Source organism: Pyxicephalus adspersus, chromosome 2, assembly GCF_032062135.1.
Source record: "Pyxicephalus adspersus chromosome 2, UCB_Pads_2.0, whole genome shotgun sequence".
Classification (NCBI taxonomy): Eukaryota; Metazoa; Chordata; class Amphibia; order Anura; family Pyxicephalidae; genus Pyxicephalus; species Pyxicephalus adspersus.
Genome location: NC_092859.1, coordinates 15,951,700 through 15,973,470, shown reverse-complemented (window position 1 = coordinate 15,973,470; position 21,771 = coordinate 15,951,700). Strand labels below are relative to the sequence as shown.

Sequence of the window (21,771 nt, the reverse complement as noted above, 5' to 3'; positions counted from 1 at the left end):
TTAATGAAATGTAGGCTTTTGCTCACCTTTTGTTTAATGCATCTTGAATGTTGTTAAGTGGTTTAAGTACAGTGAGGCTTTAAAGCAACAAGATGCTGGATCCCAGCTACTCATTGAAAGGATTCTTCTAATCATAAACCATGAAAGGTCAGGTCCAGTAGCAAAATACATTTTGTATCAGGGAGGAGCACAAAAAAAAAATTCTGGATAATATTGTATCAACAGACATCTCAAGATGTAAGTTTTTATGAAAGACCCTTAGAATTAACAGTCAGATTAATTGAACCCCACCAGGGGTGTAGTCGTAAAAAAAGAAGAGGGGGTACTACGGTATTATCCTAGGCGAGTGTGCATGGGCATCATTGTTATGTAAACGCCTCATTCCTGAAAAAACTGAGGGCACGGCATGCCCACATGTGCCGGCCCCACTACACCCCTGAACCCCACCTGTTTACATAAAAATAAAGAAGTAAAATTCAGGTAAGCAAATCAATGGACCTGGGAAACAAAGTGTAAATCCCATGGTGGAGCTGGAGACCCAGTTTTCAATGGGGTTGTCAATGAAGTAGTTTAATTGTTGTTGACTCGGACTGAAGCTGGTTCTTTACTTAGACCATCTAATACAGTAGCAAATAGACCATTTACTTCTTAACATGCTTTTAGACAACAGTTGCCATTAGATGAACAGTGATATATTCATTTACTAAGTGTATAAACACCTGTACATACTTCCCCTTCCAGCAGTTACCAGAATGATTTACAACCACGAATATTATCTAGAGTTTGTTGTTCTTTCCTCATTGCAGTCATTGAAGGAGAGATGGTTTATAGAAATGTTACTCTCCTAACAAAGTAGACCTAGTGTATATGGGAATACTTAGAATAAATTTGCAGTTTGCTTCTGGAGATCTTCTCATTCTTTCCATTTTTGTGGACTCTTGCAGCAATGCATGCCTTTACAAGATGTCTACCTCCTCCTTCTGGACCATGAAACCCAGACAGGATCCTCAGCCCTTGAAACAGTTGCTCGACTACAGATGAAAAAGTATTGCCTGGTGAGTGGCTAAATCAACATTTTTATATTCAAAAAGATGAATTCTTCACCTAAGCAGACCCTGTACTTGGAGAAATATAAATTCTCATGTCGCTGACCTGCTTCTAAATATGCTGTTTGATTGTTTTTATCTTGACCCTGGCTTCAATATTTCTTAGTCGTTGTAGGAAGTATGCAGATCAGAGATATTAGAGAAAGTCTAGGTTCCAGTCTTGTTCCAGGTCTAAAATTTTATTGAGTGACCCATGTTTTTATCCATTGAATTACTTGGCGACATATTTCCCCACATTAACATTTAAATATTAGTATCTTCCTTAAGTAGAGGCTACACCTTCTCAGATTTATTAATTCGACAGAATTTAAAGTTTAGATAGTTGGTTGAGTTTACAGATAAACTCTGAAGTCTAGTCAATATATTTTAGCAAACTTAGACCTTGTGGGATTCTTCGGAATCTGCCCTTGTCTCCTTGAACTTAATTTGACCCCCTACCTAACCCCTTACTGATCCTGATGGGATGTAATGTTACACAATGAAAGACTACCAATGATTTCAGTTAACTAAACAATTTATGATTGCAATAAGATTTCTATGATTTATTAAGTTAAAAAATGTTCTACCTAACAATTGCCTAAGGACCTAACATGTAATATAGATATACTATAATAAGTTCTAAGAAGCTATGTAATATATACAGTATAAATAAGCTCTCAGAGACTGGAGAAGATAGACTATCATAGGTGAATGTAAGTTATCTAGCAAACCAGAAATTAATTTCTTAAAATCATTTGCTAATATTTGGCAAATGTTTGAAATTCTGGACTACATTCAATTCAGGTTTGCTGGATCATCCAGGTTCACCCATCATAGTCAATCTTTTTCAGCCATGGAAAGCTTTGATAAATCAGGCTTATTGTGTATAATCACAACCCATGAAATGACAGATAACTCTATTAATTTAATATTAGATTAAGATACTAGAGAGTAAACCACCTGGCAATTTCCTAAATGTCTTGGGAACTCTATTTGTGAGATCCGTGCATAGAGGTGCAGGGTCTGCACACATGATATGGTACAGGAGCTCCTACTCTTCAAGTTTAATTCTTTTACAATGGAGAAAGCAACAAGTGAGGCAGAAGCATGGAATAGTTGGTACAACTAGCGCTCTTGGGCTGACAGGAACAAACATATGAAATGACATGGAGATCTCACTGTTAGACTGGTAAAAACATAGAATGCAGAGGGTTGAATGAGACCACCTTCCCTACCTATAAATAAAATATTATTTTGGGGTAGATTGACTCTTTAAAAAGAGGAAATACACTGAAAACATGAAGATGATCATTAAGATGCAATACATATTTTCAAACAAGCTATAGTAAGTGAGAAGTGCCCATGTCTAATAGGCTAATGTCTTTCAGCCTCTGTCAGCAAAGAAAACGGAAATTGAGAAGTGGAGGAAAGAGTTTCGGGAGCAGTGGTTAAGGGAACAGAAAAGAATGGTAAGTTATATCAGTGGTAAGTCACTCGCTTTTCCTTTACAATTTAGTGAAAGTGGAAATGATATTAAGTTACTTAATTTGACTGACAAATGGTTATATCTTTTCTGGGTAATATGGCACACAATGCTATATTTAGCAGAGAAGTGAGTCCTATTAAATAAACTCCTAGGGGTTCAAAGATTAGAAGCAAATGCAGAACTTTTTAGGGACTCAGACCACTTCCCAACTTGTGTTTTAGGGCTTTTTCCGCTTTTATTTATCGAATGACGTTCTTTATTTTTCACAACTTTACCCAAAAAGAGATTTGCAGTATCACATAGACACAAATCAAATATTCAGCCTCCTGGTTATTTGGTCTGATTTGACTTTCAGTCCACATCCCTCTATGCAAGTCCTGCTTTGCACACACTGCTCCTGGGAACACTATCAGACATCAACCTGGATAATATCTATAAATGTCTATAAAATTCAACAGATTTCTGCACCTTGGATCTAAGCATATATTTATGATGCACAAAATTTTGGACCAGCTCTCCAATCCTTCCTTTGTGGGCTCAAGTCCAACTGTTTCAGTTCAATCCCAAACCTGTAAAGGGACCGTTTCCTTGTTTTTTGGGGGGTTTTATTGCATATTTCCAAATAAAAAGACAAACAGAAGGGATACCAACAAAAATAACATTAACAGTAATAATACAAGATATAGCATATAACGTAAGCTTATGAAATCGGAAACCAAACCATAAGAAATAAAAAAAGAGCTGTAGTATCGTTAACAAGTTTTTACAAATGATATCAATAAACAGTACACTGGTATACTTACAGCGAATCCTTGATCAAGAAATTTAGAATTACAAAAAACATGGAACAAAAGGAGGTGTAATAGACAAAGGTGATGGGAACACATTCATCTAGGTTTGGCAAAACCTTTCTCTGTTTAACCTGCTGTTAGACGCATTATTGGACTGATCAGGGACCCTTTCACTTAATCTTCAGACACTGGCAGGCCTTCCGGCTATCCAGTCCTGAGATCAGTCTTACCAGTAACCAGTTTTTCTCTACCACGGTTAAGTAGGACAGATGGGTAATCTATCTTTCCCCAATCTATGACTGGATCATGAAGGAGCTGCAGCAGAACGACAAAATAAATAATGGCATTATTTGAAATGGTAAAATTATATCAGAGAAGAAAAAAATCATATAGATTTTAAATTGCGGAAAAAAACCCAGACTCTTCTCCAATATACTTTTATTGTATTACTTTTGGGTCGGCATTATTTAATGTCTTTGGTGGAAGGACTAGCAATTTATACTTTATTCCTATTATTTGAAACTTTTTTCAATTTTAAAACCCCCTTTAATCCATTCCTTCACTTATATGGACAAAAATTGAAGTAAATATTATAGCAACACATGTCTATTAACTCCCCTAATGCTATCGAAAACCCATTAATTCTGTTACATCCTTAAATTTATTTTTCGTTCACAGTCAGACACTCTGAGCTCACTGCGCAAGGCTCGGCAGCAATACGTACAACGCTGTGAAGACCTAGAGAAAGCCAAGCAACTAAGTGCTAAAATTGAGGAGGAGCAAAACATGGGAGGCCACCCAGGAAGTGCAAGTAAACTGCTGGAGAAACGTAGAAGATCCCGTGAGGAGGCTCAGGCCAAAGTAAGACCACAAATGCATTTATGAAACCACTTTTGTAAACCCAAGTAGGGTCAGGGCCCCATAGTATTAATTGTCAAATCCACAAACAAAATAAATATTTTGGGTATTTATAGTTAAATAGGGTTCACACTACTGCTGGAATTTTGAAAGTTTGAAGGATCTGGATGGAGAGACCTTAAAAATTATAACCTCAGTCTTGATCACACCTTAAAGCATTTCTATAGCACATTTTGCACATTTGAAGGGAAAAAGGGAGACGTGGTGTATTAGTTGGGGTGTGTAGTATAACAAGACCTGTATCAACATTTCAAGACAGGAATATAGTAATAACAAATTCTTGTGAAACCCTTGACCTACCAATATTTAATGCCAAAAAACAAAATTGAGATTGCAAATATTTGTTTGTAAATAAAGGAAAGTTTTATTCTGAAGGGGGAGACATATAGTTTATATGTCAATTACAATAATTTATGTCCATAGGCAGCTCTTTGTGCTTTGGGTTGGAGTGAAGGACATCCTCCCAACGGTCCCAGATGTGTACTTGGCATAGGATCTGAAACTACTGAGAATAAAAACAATTAGAGACTAATTGGACAATAAATGGTTAGAAGTTGATCTCCAAATGGGTGCTAATCAAAGAACTTAGCTAAAATAATCACATAGATGCCTATGCTTTGGATGGACTCCAGTATAATTCTAAGCCAACTTTATTAAATTCTCTTCATTCATGTTTCTATTTTAGATCTAGTGTGGAAATGTAGATTAGATCTAGATTTTGGTCTAATGTGGAGCAACCATGGTAAAAAAAAATTGTTATAGAACTGCCATGCCATTCATTGGAATATTCTTTAATATAATCTTTTATGGAAATGTTGTATATTTCATCCCCGAGTTTGTGGTTATCAAAAAAACATTTAGAAGTCGTTAAGATAGGCTCCGGCATGTTTGAGGGTGTTACTATTCTTTAATGCCTAATAAATGAGAGGTGTTATCGCTTCAGGTCTTATGTTACTCACACAGAAAGGTTTTGGCATGTTTTTGTGACTCATGGGTTTTGTCCCGTCCTATTTATTACAAGTAAATGTTAAGTAGATTTTAGAATGATTCCTATTTAGTAATCCCTTGCTGCATCTAGTATGGACTGTCACAGTTGGACAGCAATCGTTTAGAGCTCTTTTAATAAAACAGGGAATATGACATTCCTTCGTGTGAGGAAATATCAGAAAGTATGTTTGGGCGAATGTCAGATTCTCTGTTTTATAAATAGAGCCCTTAGTTTTCATGTGCACCCTCACTATCAGCTGGCAATCTCTAGCAATTATCCTATGAAGTGTATTCAGCAAATGCAATATAGCTGGTTATAAAGTTCAGAAATATCCAACCCAGGCGCAACCTATGATTAACATTTAATAGACACAGCTTGAATGAACATAATTGAGGCAAAATTGTGTGCTGGACCTTCGTTAGGTTCCTTTCGCCACCTGGTTTTGGATAAGGGTCAAATGATATAAAATAACATCAATAAAATATATCTGAAATCTTGTTGTTCTTATGTTTTTTGTCTTCGAAGGGTTTCTGATTGGGGTTGGCAGAAACCTTGCAAAGCAGAAGTGATAAGTGGTTGCCTTATTTATTAAAAAGAGACTAATATGATTGATCCTGGGTGATCCAGCAAACTTGGAATTGAAAAGAAATTTCATTGGTATACATTGTCCATTGGTCTCTCTTAACTCTACTTTTTGGTAGTGCAGAAGAAGGTATAAGGCTGGCACTGCTAGTCATTATAATGGGGCAAAGCTTGGAGTTCTCAAGAGATAAAACAATTCCATTCCAGATTTGCAGAGAGAACTTTAATAAATCAGCCCCACTTTGTGACCAGGATAGTGTTAATGCCTTACATAAATATGTTCAATATAAGAAAATTATCTTATAAGTCCACATATATGGTGAAAATATTTTTTCCACTTAAAAAAATCAATGTAAAGCTTGTATTTGAGTTTTTGGAAATGCCATGGGTATACGTTGTCCATCGGTCTCTCTTAACTCTACATTTTGGTAGTTCAGAAGGAGGTATAAGGCTGGCACTGCTATTCATTATAATGGGGCAAAGCTTGGAGGTAAAGGAGAGGGTTTTGCTTCTGCAGTTCTCAAGAGATAAAACAAGTAGTTGCACATTTCACCTCACTGGAGACCTTCTGTCATAAGTTCTGGACAAATTTGCTTTTAATATGAAAATCTGAAGAAGGTCTTTTTCCCAAATCGTTTTTTTCTTATTTTTACCCGCAAAATATTACCTATTCAGATTTTTTACACACCTCTCCAGGTGGAATCTGATAATAATGCAGACTGGCAAAATATTCAAATATTAAGTTCACTATGTTTTAAAGCTAAGTGAATTGGCTTGACAATGGGAGATAAGGCAGGTTCAAGAGGTCTGTTTTCTGGGGTGTTAGAGAAAAAAACTAGAGACCAATTAAAGGTTCATTTTTATTTCTTTACAGGCACAAGAGGCTGAGATCCTCTACCGAACATGTGTGTCAGAAGCAAATGCCCGGAGTGAGCAGCAAGAGAAGGTTCGACAGAGAATTATATCCCACATCAGGAAACTCATTCATCAGGGGGATCAAGTGCTGAAAGAGGTAACATTTACATATAGTTTTTTAAAAGGGAGGCTCAATTTAGCATTTTTCTTATTTTTCATATTCTTATTAAAATGTAGTAAAACAGATGACCATCTCACCATCATCATCAGGTAAATGGTTGGTTCTTGCAAAACATCACGCAGGATCTTCAGATGATATTGTTCTCAACGTGTTTCGTGAAAAGTCCGCTTCATCAAGAAATCTAGAGAATTCTCATTTGCCTCTACCCCTAATACCAGAATACACCATAGGTGTTCTTTTAAAAATTGTCCCCAGAGGTTAAAGGGCAGCAAGGAACCATGAAGCACTTAGCCCTAGAAGCATCACGTGTCACAATATCACCAAGATTCTTGGATTCAAACAAAGGATTTATTATCATCAATTACACATGAATCCTTAGTCCCATACGTTGTACATGCAGATAACCTACACTAGCTTCCAATAGTTGTAGTTGGCTGCTTACCCCACAGAGCACTTCCACAAGCTGAAACTGCTTCCAGGGAATATATTGTAATTTTGCTATCATGACACATGGACAGTGCTTTATATTCCAAACTTGTTTTAGGAATCCAATGAGTATTCTGTACTGTAGTGGCAACACTTCTCGTAAATACCGAATAGTGAGTGAGCATTGTTACCCTTGGACTGGATTTATGTTGCAGACAGGGTGCAAAGCAAATGTTTATTGACCTGTAACTTCAATATAATATATTTGGGGTTTCAATAAAGAATGTAAAAAAAATCGAGAATATTCTCCTTAAGCAAAGAGGTATTGAGGATATTGCTAATTTATTGGTAAAATGATTTCCAAACTACTTCCTCTGGTTATCTCTCTCGTGCTTTTTATTTGTTAGAACATGGTTAGTCTAAATAAGTATTCTCTAATCTGCTGTCCTTCAGGTACCTTTCTGTATAGTAATATGAGCAAAGGGAAAGGTCAACTCTGAACAGATGGGTGATAATAATATTCAGCAAATTCCCAATATTCACAGTGCTGCTTTAAGTTTGTTCTGTACAGTGTTACAAATTGTGCATTTGACACTGTTGTGTTATTAATATGAATCATCACATGGCTGTCTTTAATCAAAACATGAGCTCAGCTTTTATTTTGACTAGTTGGCGTGTTGGGATATACACCCAACCCCATAATATGAATCCAAACATTCATATAATCCAATTATCTCATTAGAAACACCACGTAATATTTATGTTTGTGTAATAATGTTGGGTTCATGAGTTAATTCGATGTTAGGGGATTTGTCAGTGGACAACACAGCTAATCAAGTACATTTCTCTCTTAAGGCCAGTTTTACCCATTGTTTTTGTAAATAAGGCCACAGCTTGACCTATTCTCCCCTACATAGAGAATGGCAGCCAGTGGGAATACAGCACACTCATAGATCCAGATATTGACACATCTCAAACTTCCTAATGCAGGAAGCCACACAGGGAAATAGATTTTTTCAGGCAGGATGGCAACAAGTTACTAGTCTCTTAACAAACTTGATGACCTTACAAACCCTCCAGAATAGCTGGGCACAAAGAAGAATTTTCAGAATGGGCACAAGAATTAGGCACCAAAAGAGTTTATAATTCCCTACCATGGCAAAATAAAGTGGCCCTTGCTTCTCCTTCTCTTTGGTTGTGGGAAGAGAAAGACGCTAAAGCTAGTCTTGTCCATTTTTTTGCTCCAAAATCCATCTCCTGCTTCTGTTTGCTAATCTCTTCAATCTCTTCACTTGCCTCCATATCACCTCCATGGCTTCAGTCGTTCCACAGTTCTTATTCTGCCTACATTTCTGACATGACTCATAAATACACCCTTAGCTACTTTCTTTACTCCTCCAATAATCAACTAATGACTTTCTCACTTATAACCTCATCACGTGCACAGCTCCAAGAGTTTTCCAGGGCTTCCCCGACTCCCTGGATCTCTCTTCCTCATCCTCTTAAGCTTTCTCCAACTTTCTGCATCTTTTCAACATCACCTACCCATCTTCTTCTGTCTCTTAAACTCTCACTACTTACTCACCAATCCATATCCCCTGTCCTATTGTGTTATACTTCCCCCATCTTTTAGATTGTAAGTAGAGTCCACTCCTCCTCCTCCTGTGTCATTGTTTGTATCTGTCTGACATTAGCAACCTCTATTTATGTACAACACTGCTGGTTAAAACTAGTTGGAAGACATAACTCTGTCACTTGCAGTTCTTTTTTATTAAGGTCCTCGACTACTTCACTGTATAAGGACATAAGGTGCTACTGGCAGTTACCTATTGGGAAATCAAGAATTGCTCTGTGTCAACATAACTACAAACTTCATTGCAACTCCTTCTGCAAGAATGTGTCTCTTCTTAATCCATATTTGTTACTATATATGTAGCCTAACTACAATACAGTGATAAATAGCTTTAGAGTTCAGTAGGCAACAAAATAGAATTTACTTAATTATTGACATAGACTTTGAAAAGTGAACACCACCCTATGCTAATGGTGACTATATTAATGGAACTTTTTAAGCAATTTTTAAATCACTTTTCAACTCTGATATAAAAAAAAAATAGTGAAATTAAAAAACTTCACAAGTAGTTAATTTGACTTGAAACATCAAAACCTCCAGGTGAATCCATGGGCCTGACCATTTTAGACCTGTTGTGTTGATGATGACCCGGTGTATTTAGTAAATTCCTCCTGCATCAGTATAGTATCCAATAGCATTGGAGAACCATTACCAACTGCATATGTATGCTGTCATCTTGCTTTCTAGCCTTAGAAAGAGTGTTAGAATATGAATAATGGTTTCATCACCCATTCACAGATAAAGAAGTCTATGGTAAACTATGGTAATGTTCTTTTGTGTGTTCTCTGTGAAATTTGGTGACACTAAAAACACAGGAGACATTCTAGCCTAAACTTCATAATATTCTAACAAATACTAATGCTCCAAGGGTGTTCTTAACAAATAATTTTCAATAAAATATTATACATAGGACCTGGCTGCTTACATCAATCCAAAGACAACAATTTTGGTTACTAGTGCACAGGTTGATACAGAAAACAAATGATTCTTACTAGTAAAATTGTAATATTTATTGACCAACAATAAAAATCATGCATTTATTGTAGTTGGCTTTAGAATCACAGCCTAAAATGTACAGGTAGATTTGAGCTGTTTTAATTTCTTTAATATAATTACATAGTTAGTTAGGTTGAAAAAAGGTATAAGTCCATCAGTTCAACCACTAGAGAAATAAACATATGCCAGATAAAAGCCTTATGTACATGGTTGATCCAGAGGAAGGCAAAAAAATTTCTGGTCTGGTTAAATTTGGCTCCAACTAGAAAAAAAATCCTTCCTGATCCATGATCAGATGTTCCCTGGATTAATAAACCCTGTTGTCTTTACTTTAAAACTTTAATACCCAGTTATATTCTGCTTCTAGAAAGCATCCAGCTTTTTCCTAAAGCAATCCATAGAACTAGAATCTATTGAATAAACAAATGTGGTTTCATGGTATTTAGATCAGTTGTGTTTAATATGGTTGGTGTTGCCTAAAGAATTTAGGAGGACTTTTCGTACTTGGGGTTTATCAATTTAACACAACTTTATTTATGATCTCTTCTTCTATTACAAGATGTTGTATACTGAATGTTGATTCGTTTGTTTCTATGTACAGTAACTTATGATCTAACATCTTTAACCATTGTTCTATCATACTATCACAATTGTATGGTTTGTCTTGCTACAGGTGACCCAGAATCTGATGCGTATGAAGGGGACACAGTGTGAATCTGTCCCGGCAGGCTATGGAAACCTGTTCAGCACTTGTGAACCCTATGAATCTGGGGACCGATATCTCCAGTTTATTGTGAGCCTTCCACGCAAGCATACTGAGCCAGAAAAATTCATCTTTCAGGAGTACATCCCTGCAGGCCAGAGGTAATGTCACAAGGTTAGATGGGTAGCATGGTGGCTCAGTGGTTAGTTCTTTTGCCTTTGCAGTGCTAGCTCCCAGGTTTGAATCCTGGCCAGGACACTATCTGCATGGAGTTTGCAGATTCTCCCCGTGTTTGCGTGAGTACTCCGGTTTCCTCCCGCATTCCAAAAACACGCACTTAGGTTTTTAGGCTTCTCCCACAAAATTGACCTTAGACTGTAATAAAGTATTATATATTATACCATAATATATATGGTAAGGTTATTAGATTGTGAGCCACTTGTGTGTGTGTAATACGTTGGTGCTATATAAATACTGTGTAAAAAAAATAATATTTGTGGTTGTGTAAAAACTGTTTTCAAAATTCCAATGTGGAATCCCTAATAGCAAAGTGATATAAACTTTGAAAAGTTGGCAGAGTCAATAAGCTAGCTATTGACATCTTCTCCTTTTTGGAAATATGCTTGGCCTTTTACCAAAGTGGTAAGCAAGGACATCCTCCTTAGCCCACGAACTCCAGCCCTTAATAAAAACAAAAAAACTTTTAAATTATTTATTTAAAGGATATGTTCACCCATAGTTTGTTATTATCATTATACATGGAACTTAGAGCTCAAAGTAGTGGTAGTCCATATAGAATTGGTAGCCAGTCCTTGGTTTTCCTGGAGGCGTTTTCCAACCACATTGCTTGTTCTAAACTTCTTGTTGCCTTCATGATAAATACCCTTTTACTCTCATTCAAAGCCAGATCTTACCTCTGCATTCTCAATGAGTCACTAGAATAATAGCAGCTTTCAGCTCTCCAGTTATAAAGCAAACTCTGTCCCATCCTGCGGCACAGATCTGCTTTTTTTGTTAGTTGTGCCACCCTGGGGATTCTGATGGCTTCAAAAAGAAAAATGGCCTGTTAAAAACAGGTACAACTACCATTTATTAAAATATTACCGGACTGAGTAAGTTGGGGCAGAGTATGACTGGCTAAGGCAAGGATGAGTTCCTGAGAATAGTCTCTACCAGCTGTGGTGGTTTGACTGGGTAAATGTGGTACAGACCAGGCCTGAGAACCAATAGACCTGTTTTGAGAAATGGTCAAAATATTTCTAATTACGTTCAGTTATGATTTTGTACCCAGTAATTATCTGCCTGTACTTCCACATAACTTGCAAAGTCTATCACACAGGTCATCTCCTGGTGGCAAAAGAAAGAATGCTGTGCAGCTGGTCAGAGTGTCTTCTTCTTTGTCTGACCTGAATGCCAAGACAGATGATATGACAAGGCTGTCTGCAGGTAAAATTGTCATATTATTGCACAAATTAATTCCTTAAAGGATAGCTGCAAATATCCCAAAGCACATTCTAAAAGAGTTTATGTCAATGTTTCTTGTCCTTTAGGTGAAAGAGGCTCATGGGGAAGCAAGATTTCTCCCGATTGTGAGAGTGTTGGTGGTAGCAGTGAGCCCAGATTACTGGAGTCTCCCACAGAAAGTCCAGGTGATAAGATATAAAAGTCATAACAATACCATAAAAAAGTAATATGAATACCTTTAGCTTAGGTTAACATTGGAGGACCATTTTCAGGCTCAGTTTGAGCCTTTGTAGCCCCAAGGAACAGATCAGTAGAAAAGGTCTGCTCTCTTTCGGTTAGGTCAGCTCAATTTCTTCTAGATGGACATTTGCTAGTACATTTATTTTTAAGCCAGATTAATAAAATCACAGATGTGCCCACAATGAATCCTCCCTGGTGCCTTCCTAGAGAAAATTCCTCAGGGATCTCTCCAGGAAAAACTCTTCAGCGACTCGACAAGTGTTATGTGTCCTTCTACCCCTCCAAAAAAATTAGTTGAGGTTCATGGTCTCAATGGCTTGTTAACATATAAAGATTCTTCCAGTTGCAGGAAAGTGTAGTCCATATTGATTTGTGGTCAGTTTTACAAATGCCTTACTCAACCATCCTGTGCTATTTTAATTCATACAGGACATATAATTAGGAAAGTTGGTAAAGCCTCTTCTGTAGGGACCATGTCTTCTGATGACCCAGATGAGAGAGATTCCTTTCACACAGAAGATATTGGTGAGTGTTTTAATAAACAGTCATAAGCTATATATAACATAAGTTATACCCAGTTAATAGTTGAACAGGTCATACATTTCTAACCAAATTCTCTGTGTGATTGCACAGACTCGGTTGACGCAGCCTCTGAGTACAGCTTCCCATTGCCGAGTTCCTACATGTCTCCAGCTGCCCAAACTCACCGACTTCGACGTACCAGAGTGCCCACCAAGTGTAGGGAATGTGAAGGCTTTATGGTTTCAGGTGTGGAGTGTGAGGAGGTGAGAAAACTGAAACTTTAATTTTTTTAGTTAGTTTTTTTTTTTATATATGAACTATATTACACCATATAACACATACATAATATTTTTTAATAATTTGTATACATCCTTATTGTACACAGAAAGTTTTATTGCAGGGAGAACGTATGGCTTTTCATTCGGAATCTTTCTTGGCCTAGGCACTACTATACACCGGGTTGCAAAAGGCTGATACCAAGTCATATCCAAAGCCATAGCAAAATCTTAATGTAACGATGTATTAATTATTATATTACTGTGATTATCGGTATCTTCCATAAAGTCCTGAAGTTTAACTTTGGTACAGAACATACAAATAAAATAGATTAAAATATTAAATTATGACATGACCATAATTGCTTCATAAGGGACTCTTCTCACTGGTCTTATACAGCAGTGTTCTTTTAAGACCAAATCCCAAATTTTCAAAAACTACAAAGACTAGAAAACTTCATATTATTTTTATTATTATTACTATTAAACAGGATTTATATAGCGCCAACATATTACGCAGCGCTGTACATTAAATGGGACAGACTAATACAGATAGTGATACAGGAAGAGAGGACCCTGCCCCGAAGAGCTTATAATCTAGTAGGTAGGGGACAATAATATTTCTGTAGTACCAGTTTAATCATGTTCAGTATTTTTGTTTTTTCTTCATAGTGCTATTTGACTTGTCACAAGAAATGCCTGGAAAGTTTGCTGATCAAATGCGGTCACAATAAACTGCCCAACAAAGTGTCCCTATTCGGTGTGGATTTCAGCAATTTCCCGAGATATTTCCCTGAAGAAGTTCCCTTTGTTTTAAGCAAATGTACGACTGAGATTGAGATGAGGGCATTGGGACAGCAGGTAAGGAAAGACTTTGGGCCCGATTTATTAAAGCTCTCGAAGGCTGAGAAGGATACACTATCCAACAAACCTGGAATGGATTTCTTCAAAGGAATTTGCTAGCAAATGTTTCAAACCCTGGACCAGATCCATTCTAGGTTTGTTGGATCACCCAGCTTCACTGTTGAAACTGTATGCTCTCCAGCCTTGGAAAGCTTTAATAAATCAGTCCCTAGCAGAGGATTAGATCCCTTGAAAAATATGAAAACTCTGACCTTAGTATAACCCTGGATATCATAAGCTTTAAGTAAACATTTTGTTATTGATATTGTTAAGGCTAAAAGGTTTGCAGTTAGGGTGATACCCTTTATTGGCTAATTAAAGATATTAAAGATGCAAGCTTTCAAGATTGAAATTCAAAATTGGAAGACATTTTTAGAATTATGAGATGAGACCATCCTCAAAATACATATTTAATATCTAAAGGTCGCCAATGAATGCAATGCACAAGTATCCCACATCTTGCATGGTGCACAGGGTAGGATGAACTTTTTTAAGCTTTGGGTTCCTCATTCCCATTCCCATCCTATTCCCAGTATCTCATAGAAAAAATTGTGCTGCCATTGCTGATGTCCTTTTAAAAATGTAATAATCTGGCAACTTGCTAACATCTCTGGAATTTTCTTAGTCATTGATCAACAAACACATAAGAAATAAGGAAGCAGACTCAAATTCCTTTTCCAAGTCCAGCGTACTAAGGCTAAACATAGCAACTTTCATGTTCAGAAGGCCAGCAGTGGAGGCCATGTTTCTATCACAGGTATTCTTTATCTAAACTCTATTGTCTTGTTTTTCAGGGTTTGTACCGTATCAGTGGAGCTAAAGCCCGGGTGGAAAAACTCCTGCAGGCCTTTGAGAATGGACGTGAATTAGTGGACTTGTCTGGACATTCACCACATGACATTACCAGCGCTCTCAAACACTTTCTCAAAGAGGTACCATAAACCATAGCTATTCTTAGAGGATTATGGGAACAACCTTAGAATGTGAAAGTATGGAGCTGGAGCACGGGACAGGGTTTCGGTATGGGGAATTTAGTAATTATTATTCTTACTGTATACATAAAGTTAAACAAAGATAGGTGGATGTAGTTTATTGTAATTGAAAGGTATTAAAGTGGAACTAAACCCAGTTGATACTCACCTGTCCACATTCTGTTGTGAGCACAGCCATCTTCTTCCTTCTTCTCTTCTGCGTTCCAATCTTCATCTTAATTGTCCAGGCCAGGCTGACATATCTCCTGCGCAGGGGCATGGAAGGTCATTCAGTCAATTTTGTGCATTAGCTCCACTTTGAGTAGACATTGGCAAAAGCACATATGCATTAGTATAATACTAGGTGTCATTCTCAATTCATCTACTAGATGATGCTGTATTGTTTTTCATTCACAAAGAATATAAGGTACCGTAAATCATTATGACTTTAAACAAACACAGCACAACCTAGTGGGCATAATGAGAATGACACTTACTATGAATCCATATTATTTGTACTAACAAGGACTAAAAAGATTACCCAGATAGAAAAAAAAGTAATTCTATGCTCTATCGTTTGGTGCAATAGTTCAGTAGTGATGTTTTTTATGTTCCCTTTAGCTCCCAGATTCTGTGGTCTCCCATCACCTGTATGAAGAATTTATGGCATTCTCAAGAGATTTCCCTGAAGAGAAGAAGGACCCAGAGACCCAACAAGAGGCCATTCAACGGATGAAGGATATTCTTTGTCGCCTCCCACCTAGTAACTACAATACACTCCGCCACCTAACAGCACATCTGTATCGGTAAGGAGGAGGCAATCTTAACAAAAACTTAAATCAACTGTATTTGGAGGATATTCATAAATACAACTAGACATTCTGGGTCATCGATTTGATAAAAAATTATATGCATAAAATAAAGAATGATCAATAGATAATTTTTGGAAATCTAATTTGTGACAATATCATCCCTTTGTGTGCCCCCAGTGTTTCTGAGAGATTTGAGGAGAACAAAATGAATCCTAATAATCTGGGGATTATTTTCGGCCCAACGCTGATCCGTCCATCCCCTGGCCAAGACAAGCCCATGACCTGCCTGCTGGACTCCGGCTACCAAGCACAAGCTGTTGAATTCCTTATCAACAACTATGAGAAGATATTTGGGATGGATGAACTCCCCGTATCTGGCCGCCAGGAGGCTACAGATGAGCCATGTGAGGTGGACTTGGATGAGTCTCCAGTGGCCCAGGTGGGAGACATAGCCGTGCATAACAACTTTACTGTGTATTTGATCCTGGTATATTGTTCAATGTTCTTCAAGTGTCCCTTAGTTTATATAAAGGACATCAAAAGCTTTTCACATTTACAGAGTACAAGTACTCAAAACACCTGATTTTGGGTCATACTTGGGATATTGGGCTGATCAGAAGACCACATGTGTCAAATAAGAACCCTGACTATATAGATTTGGAATGGATCTGGTACCTTGCTTTATTTGTACCTCAGCTCATCTTATTATTGCCCAGCTATCCTGATTGTCACTACAAGTGGCTGCCAAGAGCTAATATCATGGTATTATTTTAGTACCTGTTCCATAATGTACTGTTGACCAGTTTTCCATTGAGTCTCTTCCACAGTGGTGCAGCTATAGTTAGGCTACAAACACACATCCAAAGGTTCTCATCCGATAATCAGCTCAGGGCGGATATCAGACGAGAATCTGGCGTGTGTAGAGCGCCCATCATCTGAACGACTGTCCTGGCGGATCCATGGGCAATGGACAACGATCGATCGTAATGGAAGTGAAAGGGGAGAGCACGCAGCAGGGTGCCTCGCCATCATTCTCCCCCTCCCTTCTCCATACAGCAGAACGGTGCAGTATGTACAGCACTCGTTCATGCATCGTGCAGTCCTTAATTGCTGGAAAGGATCGTGAAAGATCCTTTCCAACAACAATTATTGCACGTGTGTACCCAGCCTTAGAGCAAACCATATCAATGTAATGAAGCCCAAAAAGCACATTCCTTATCTAGGTATGGTGATTTCTGTAGAGAACAATAGCATTTGGATACAAATTAATGTATATACCTTTGTAATATGGGGAAACACTTGAAATAACTTTCAGATCTTTGGGGAACCCCCTGCTATAATTACTATATCTACAGCTCATTGTACATTAGTGTGGTGGTCAATAGGTAAAATTACTGTTACACTGCTAGCCAATGGGAAGAATGTCACCCATACAGATAGCCTGGTTGATAAACACTGGTATATATTTTATAGAAAACCTCCCAAAAAAATTGATATTTTATGTCACTATAGCAAATTCCTTTAGAGATGGCTTTGGAAAGTTGGAAGTTTGGAAAGCATTACATTAAATTCATGGGCAGATGTCAGTCTTAAGAAGTGGGAATTCCAAGAAAACTGCTTTTGCATGTAGATCACCATATTTAACACCAACATGTGATGCTGATATTTCATAACAACTAAAATCCAATAAATGAAAGGAGATGGTCAGGGACAGTAAGCCTGGGATGGATAGGGCTAAAAAACGCTGGACGTCCTTCAGCCAAGAAATAACCTTCTTTGACTTGCCACATCTTCTAATGCACTCTATGAAAGACTTCCTGTACATATATCTTACTGTAATTGATTTATCACCACTGACACTTTGATAAAAAATAGATTTTATTCTTTAGAATATGCCCCAGAATCAAGACACATTAAATAAAGCAATAAAAAAAATAAAAGGTTAGGTAAAAGAAAATAAAAAGAAAATACAATGGGTAAAATGATTTAGATTAGATATAATACAAGTCTTATATATACAAGTATTTTACATAGAAGTAATTCTGTATTGATAATCTGTTTTAGGGTCTAACAGAGGGTGCTGAAGCTTGTCCACAACCATCAGGTAACATTCTATCTTGCTGTAGCAGTTTAAACCTAAATATTTACTTATGCCAATAGAGAACACTGAAGACTGTTTGTGCTAGAGGTGTTCATAATACAATTCATTATGCTTTTAATTAGGTCTTCTGTATTATTTTTCATGTTTATTTGCAATGTATAAGGCAGCAGATGTTCAGATAATTGCACTGCCTACAACATCGGCACAGATGCTTCTGGGACAGCTAAATATGGCCCCTGAGACTCTGATTGGCCCCACGGCCCTGTTAGTTAGGATTATTATAAAAGAAAAGCTGCAGATGAGAATGTTTTCATTATCATTTGCAGAAAAACAAAGAGAATGATATCATTTAGATAATTTAACCTACCAAAAAAAATGTTTAAGTTGAAACAAAAAGCATGCAAGAGGGTTGTTGGTGAACAGGTCCCTACTTTTCTCAGCAGGTGATTTAGGACGGACGGGAAATATCCCTAAGAAGTCCACAGAGAGCAAAAAAAACTTATGGGGGTTCTAGCCCATATCTAAATCTAAATACTAACATATGTGTTAAATACACTAACATCCTTCTCACTAAATGAGCAAATCTCATAAGGGCTCAATGTGGTCCTTGGGATTTGGATAGATTCCCTTATGACTGTTAAATATTTCAAAGATTAACAAAATAACCTTGGCCTTGGATATGGAATGGCAGCTTCAATTGCATACAAGTTCAGCAATACCTTGCACTTTTACCTTTAGGGCACTGGGCTTATATTTTAGGAGAAAATCCCATTTTTGTTTGGTTCCTTGAATTTGTCATGGTATCAGTCCCTCCTAATCCCCTTGTACAACAGTTTTTAGTTTTGGAGAGAGAGAGCCAAAACTGGAAGCCGTTCAAGTATCAGGCTATGGATGGGGGGGGGTACAGTATTCCCTATTTGTTAATGGTGTCATTCTTATGGTTATGCTGCATGCCAGGACTGTGTAAATCGTAGGGCCCAATACAGGTCATTAGGGGTTGGATGGATTCACATGCATCAATACCCATGATTTCTTTTTTTAAGTATATTGATGGAAAGTCTGATTACTGGTCTCATGTTTTTGTGACGAACAATATTATTTTTTATGCATCAGTAAGTAGAATTTCTTCAGATTCCATCAAGTGGTAGTCACATTTATCTGAACTTTTCTTGTAATGTTGATGACATTTCACCATTGGCTTTTTAAGGTGTTCTTGCCAGGAATGCCAGAAAAAATTCAGTTGAATGTGACTAGCTACTACTAGCTAAACAAAAAATTGGATAAAAGTGAACCTACCCAGGCAATCATCAGTAGCGTAACACATTTCTTTTAAGCATTGTCTCTCTTTTTCTAGACGTAGATGGGAAAATTGGGGATGAAATCTCCCAGGAAGAAGACTCAGATGTTTCAAATGCAACTTATTCCAGGGGTCACTTCAGCCGGCTGCCAGTAAAATCAGCTAGAGGAGAACCAATTCGGAGATCTGATGGCGAGGGTGTCAACGAACAGTGAAATTGACCAAACTCTGTATAGAATCCAGTTTATAAAAGTGATCAGATTGTAATTAACTGTTATGTAAAAAACTAGAAATCTAGAACATCCAGGATCTAGAACAGACCTATCTGAACTTCTTACACGACAGTCCAAATAATGAGACTTCTGAAATTTCCAATGAATGCAAAGAAGCTTTTCAGAACAAGTTATTTTTTTGTTGGCAATCATCAACTAATTAGGGGAAAAAGTGTGAACTTATTTATTAAAAGTGATGAATCTGTGAAAGTGCTGGATCCCCTTGGCATCTCAAAGACCAGTATTGGTGCTGGCCAATATCAGATGTGCATGTTAACCTTAAAAACAACTATAGGCCTAACAGATAAGAATGAGATTATTATAACATCTATGAATTCAAGATGGAAGCTTACAGAAGACACTATCAGAAAGAATCTCAATTATATGGACAAGTAACGTTGGGCTCATGATATAGAGGGCCAGGAAGACCAAGAAGATGGGTAACAATGACTGAATTTCTTGGGATAGCCCCCATTTGCCACTGGACTTATATATTTTAAAAATACTATTTTTTCAGCTTTGATCGTTTATCTCATGAAATGTATTTTAATGTGTATGGATGTATTTTCATTTGAGAGGATAAGATTCCTGAGAATGCATAAGGATAGTAATGGATGTGTTGAAAAAAGTCTTCATTCCGAAAATCATTGTAACATGAGGTTGTATCTTAAAATGATTGGATCTTCAGGCTAAACACTCTTGTTTTGTTAAAACTTCATATACAGTCCTTGACTTCCTGTACAAGATTGGATAAGGTCAGGGCTAAAGGTAAGGCAAATTGTAAGTGATGGAATAATATGCTAGGACTGTGTAAACTTGATAGACATATATATAATTCCTGGTTCAGTTTCAATTCCTACGAATCATGGCACTTCTACAGATTTTTATAAGGCTCCTGATCATTGCTTGTTATTGATCATTGATCATGGCACAATGTAAGCCTTGGTCACAAACAAGAGAGAGAGATAGACAAGTAGGAGAGCCGCACGCATAGTTAGTAAACTCCTAGGAGCCAGTGCTATGTCATCAAAATTTCGCTGAGTTTCACTGAGTAACACACATGGTAGACCAGAGGAAGTTTTGACCTCCTTTGCGTTTGTTTGGACACAGCATATCCTATGCAGCCCTACATTTAAATAAAGCCTTTGCTTGCCATATACTGTTTGCCATTCAAACAAATTCATTATGCATTTGTGTTTCAATAGTTATTTAAATGCAAATTTGTTTGCTATTTAAACACAACTGCTTTTGATAATGAATAGCAAACTGGAACACTGACCCTTCGGCACTTCGTCCTAAATGTATTCTGTAGCAGAAGTTCAAAGGCATTAAATCTACATTGCCAAAACAGTTGCTGTCAAATAGTTGCTGGACTGGGATCTGTGTATTCTAAGAATAATGGAAGCAACACAATTAAGTTTCCTTACCAGCCTACATGATTGGGCCCTCTCCTCCTCCAGGCCCCATGACAGCAATAAACGGTGCTATTGGCAATTGTTACTCCATTGGCTCTCATATGTTTTGTATTTCATCTATGCAATTAGCTGATCATATTTGAAGCATCTTATCAAAGAAGAACATTATTGCTACATTAGTATGTGTGCAAACGCTGGAAGAAAATGGGCTTCAGGAATAGTTGTAATGTGTGTGAATGGACTTGCACTTCCATGATAGTCACCTCTCTGAATGCGTCCGTCCTTTTCTCAAACCAATATGTTTCAGAGAAGGAATACTGTGTCCTCGTTGTGTTCTGGTGTCCTCATTGTGTTAAGACCAATGCATGATAAGCTTGTAGTTTGTCTTCATTTTATCCTTCTCTTATTGGGAGAAATTGTGTTGTGTTATTGGGGACATTTCCTATTGCAAGAGAAAAATTGTCACAGCCATGAATTTGTTGGATACACATACAAGAATGTTGCTCACATTTTAATGACTCCCCAGTGATGTCACATGAAATACATTCAGAATAAAATGTTGAAAATCCTTTAATTGGCTTGTGTACTAATAACCAGAAAACATATTGTGGTAAATATATACAATGAATGTTATACCCATACCCTTCCTTTGGTCCCCAGTTTGAAGGTCCCTCTGACCCTCTTTCCCTCTCAGTTGTCCTTCATTATATACACCTCTATAAAAATGTATTATTTAACTATTCATGTATTTATTTTTATGGCCTGTCTTTTGTCATTTGTTTACGTATTTTAGGTTAAAAGGGCTCACTTTTCCCTGTCTCCCCAAGGTTAGGAGGTATTTGCATGCAATTGAGA

The 21,771-nt window shown here is 37.2% G+C and overlaps 1 protein-coding gene across 2 annotated transcripts in view; it reads left to right on the top strand.

The window, feature by feature from the left end:
* GMIP (GEM interacting protein) overlaps positions 1 to 21,490 on the top strand; it is a 39,160-nt gene extending 17,670 nt beyond the window's left edge. The window contains exons 7-21 of one of the 2 annotated variants that reach the window (XM_072399674.1): positions 945 to 1,055; positions 2,474 to 2,554; positions 4,041 to 4,223; positions 6,725 to 6,862; positions 10,615 to 10,805; positions 11,984 to 12,090; positions 12,195 to 12,293; positions 12,778 to 12,873; positions 12,982 to 13,133; positions 13,818 to 14,006; positions 14,843 to 14,980; positions 15,641 to 15,825; positions 16,009 to 16,270; positions 17,896 to 17,935; positions 19,287 to 21,490. In XM_072399674.1, coding sequence (XP_072255775.1) covers positions 945 to 1,055; positions 2,474 to 2,554; positions 4,041 to 4,223; positions 6,725 to 6,862; positions 10,615 to 10,805; positions 11,984 to 12,090; positions 12,195 to 12,293; positions 12,778 to 12,873; positions 12,982 to 13,133; positions 13,818 to 14,006; positions 14,843 to 14,980; positions 15,641 to 15,825; positions 16,009 to 16,270; positions 17,896 to 17,935; positions 19,287 to 19,444 — 2,130 coding nt within the window. In that variant the 3' untranslated portion in view covers positions 19,445 to 21,490. The remainder of the gene's footprint in view (positions 1 to 944; positions 1,056 to 2,473; positions 2,555 to 4,040; positions 4,224 to 6,724; positions 6,863 to 10,614; positions 10,806 to 11,983; positions 12,091 to 12,194; positions 12,294 to 12,777; positions 12,874 to 12,981; positions 13,134 to 13,817; positions 14,007 to 14,842; positions 14,981 to 15,640; positions 15,826 to 16,008; positions 16,271 to 17,895; positions 17,936 to 19,286) is intronic. The other variant, XM_072399675.1, reaches the window with a different exon arrangement.
* Positions 21,491 to 21,771: the final 281 nt, after the last annotated feature.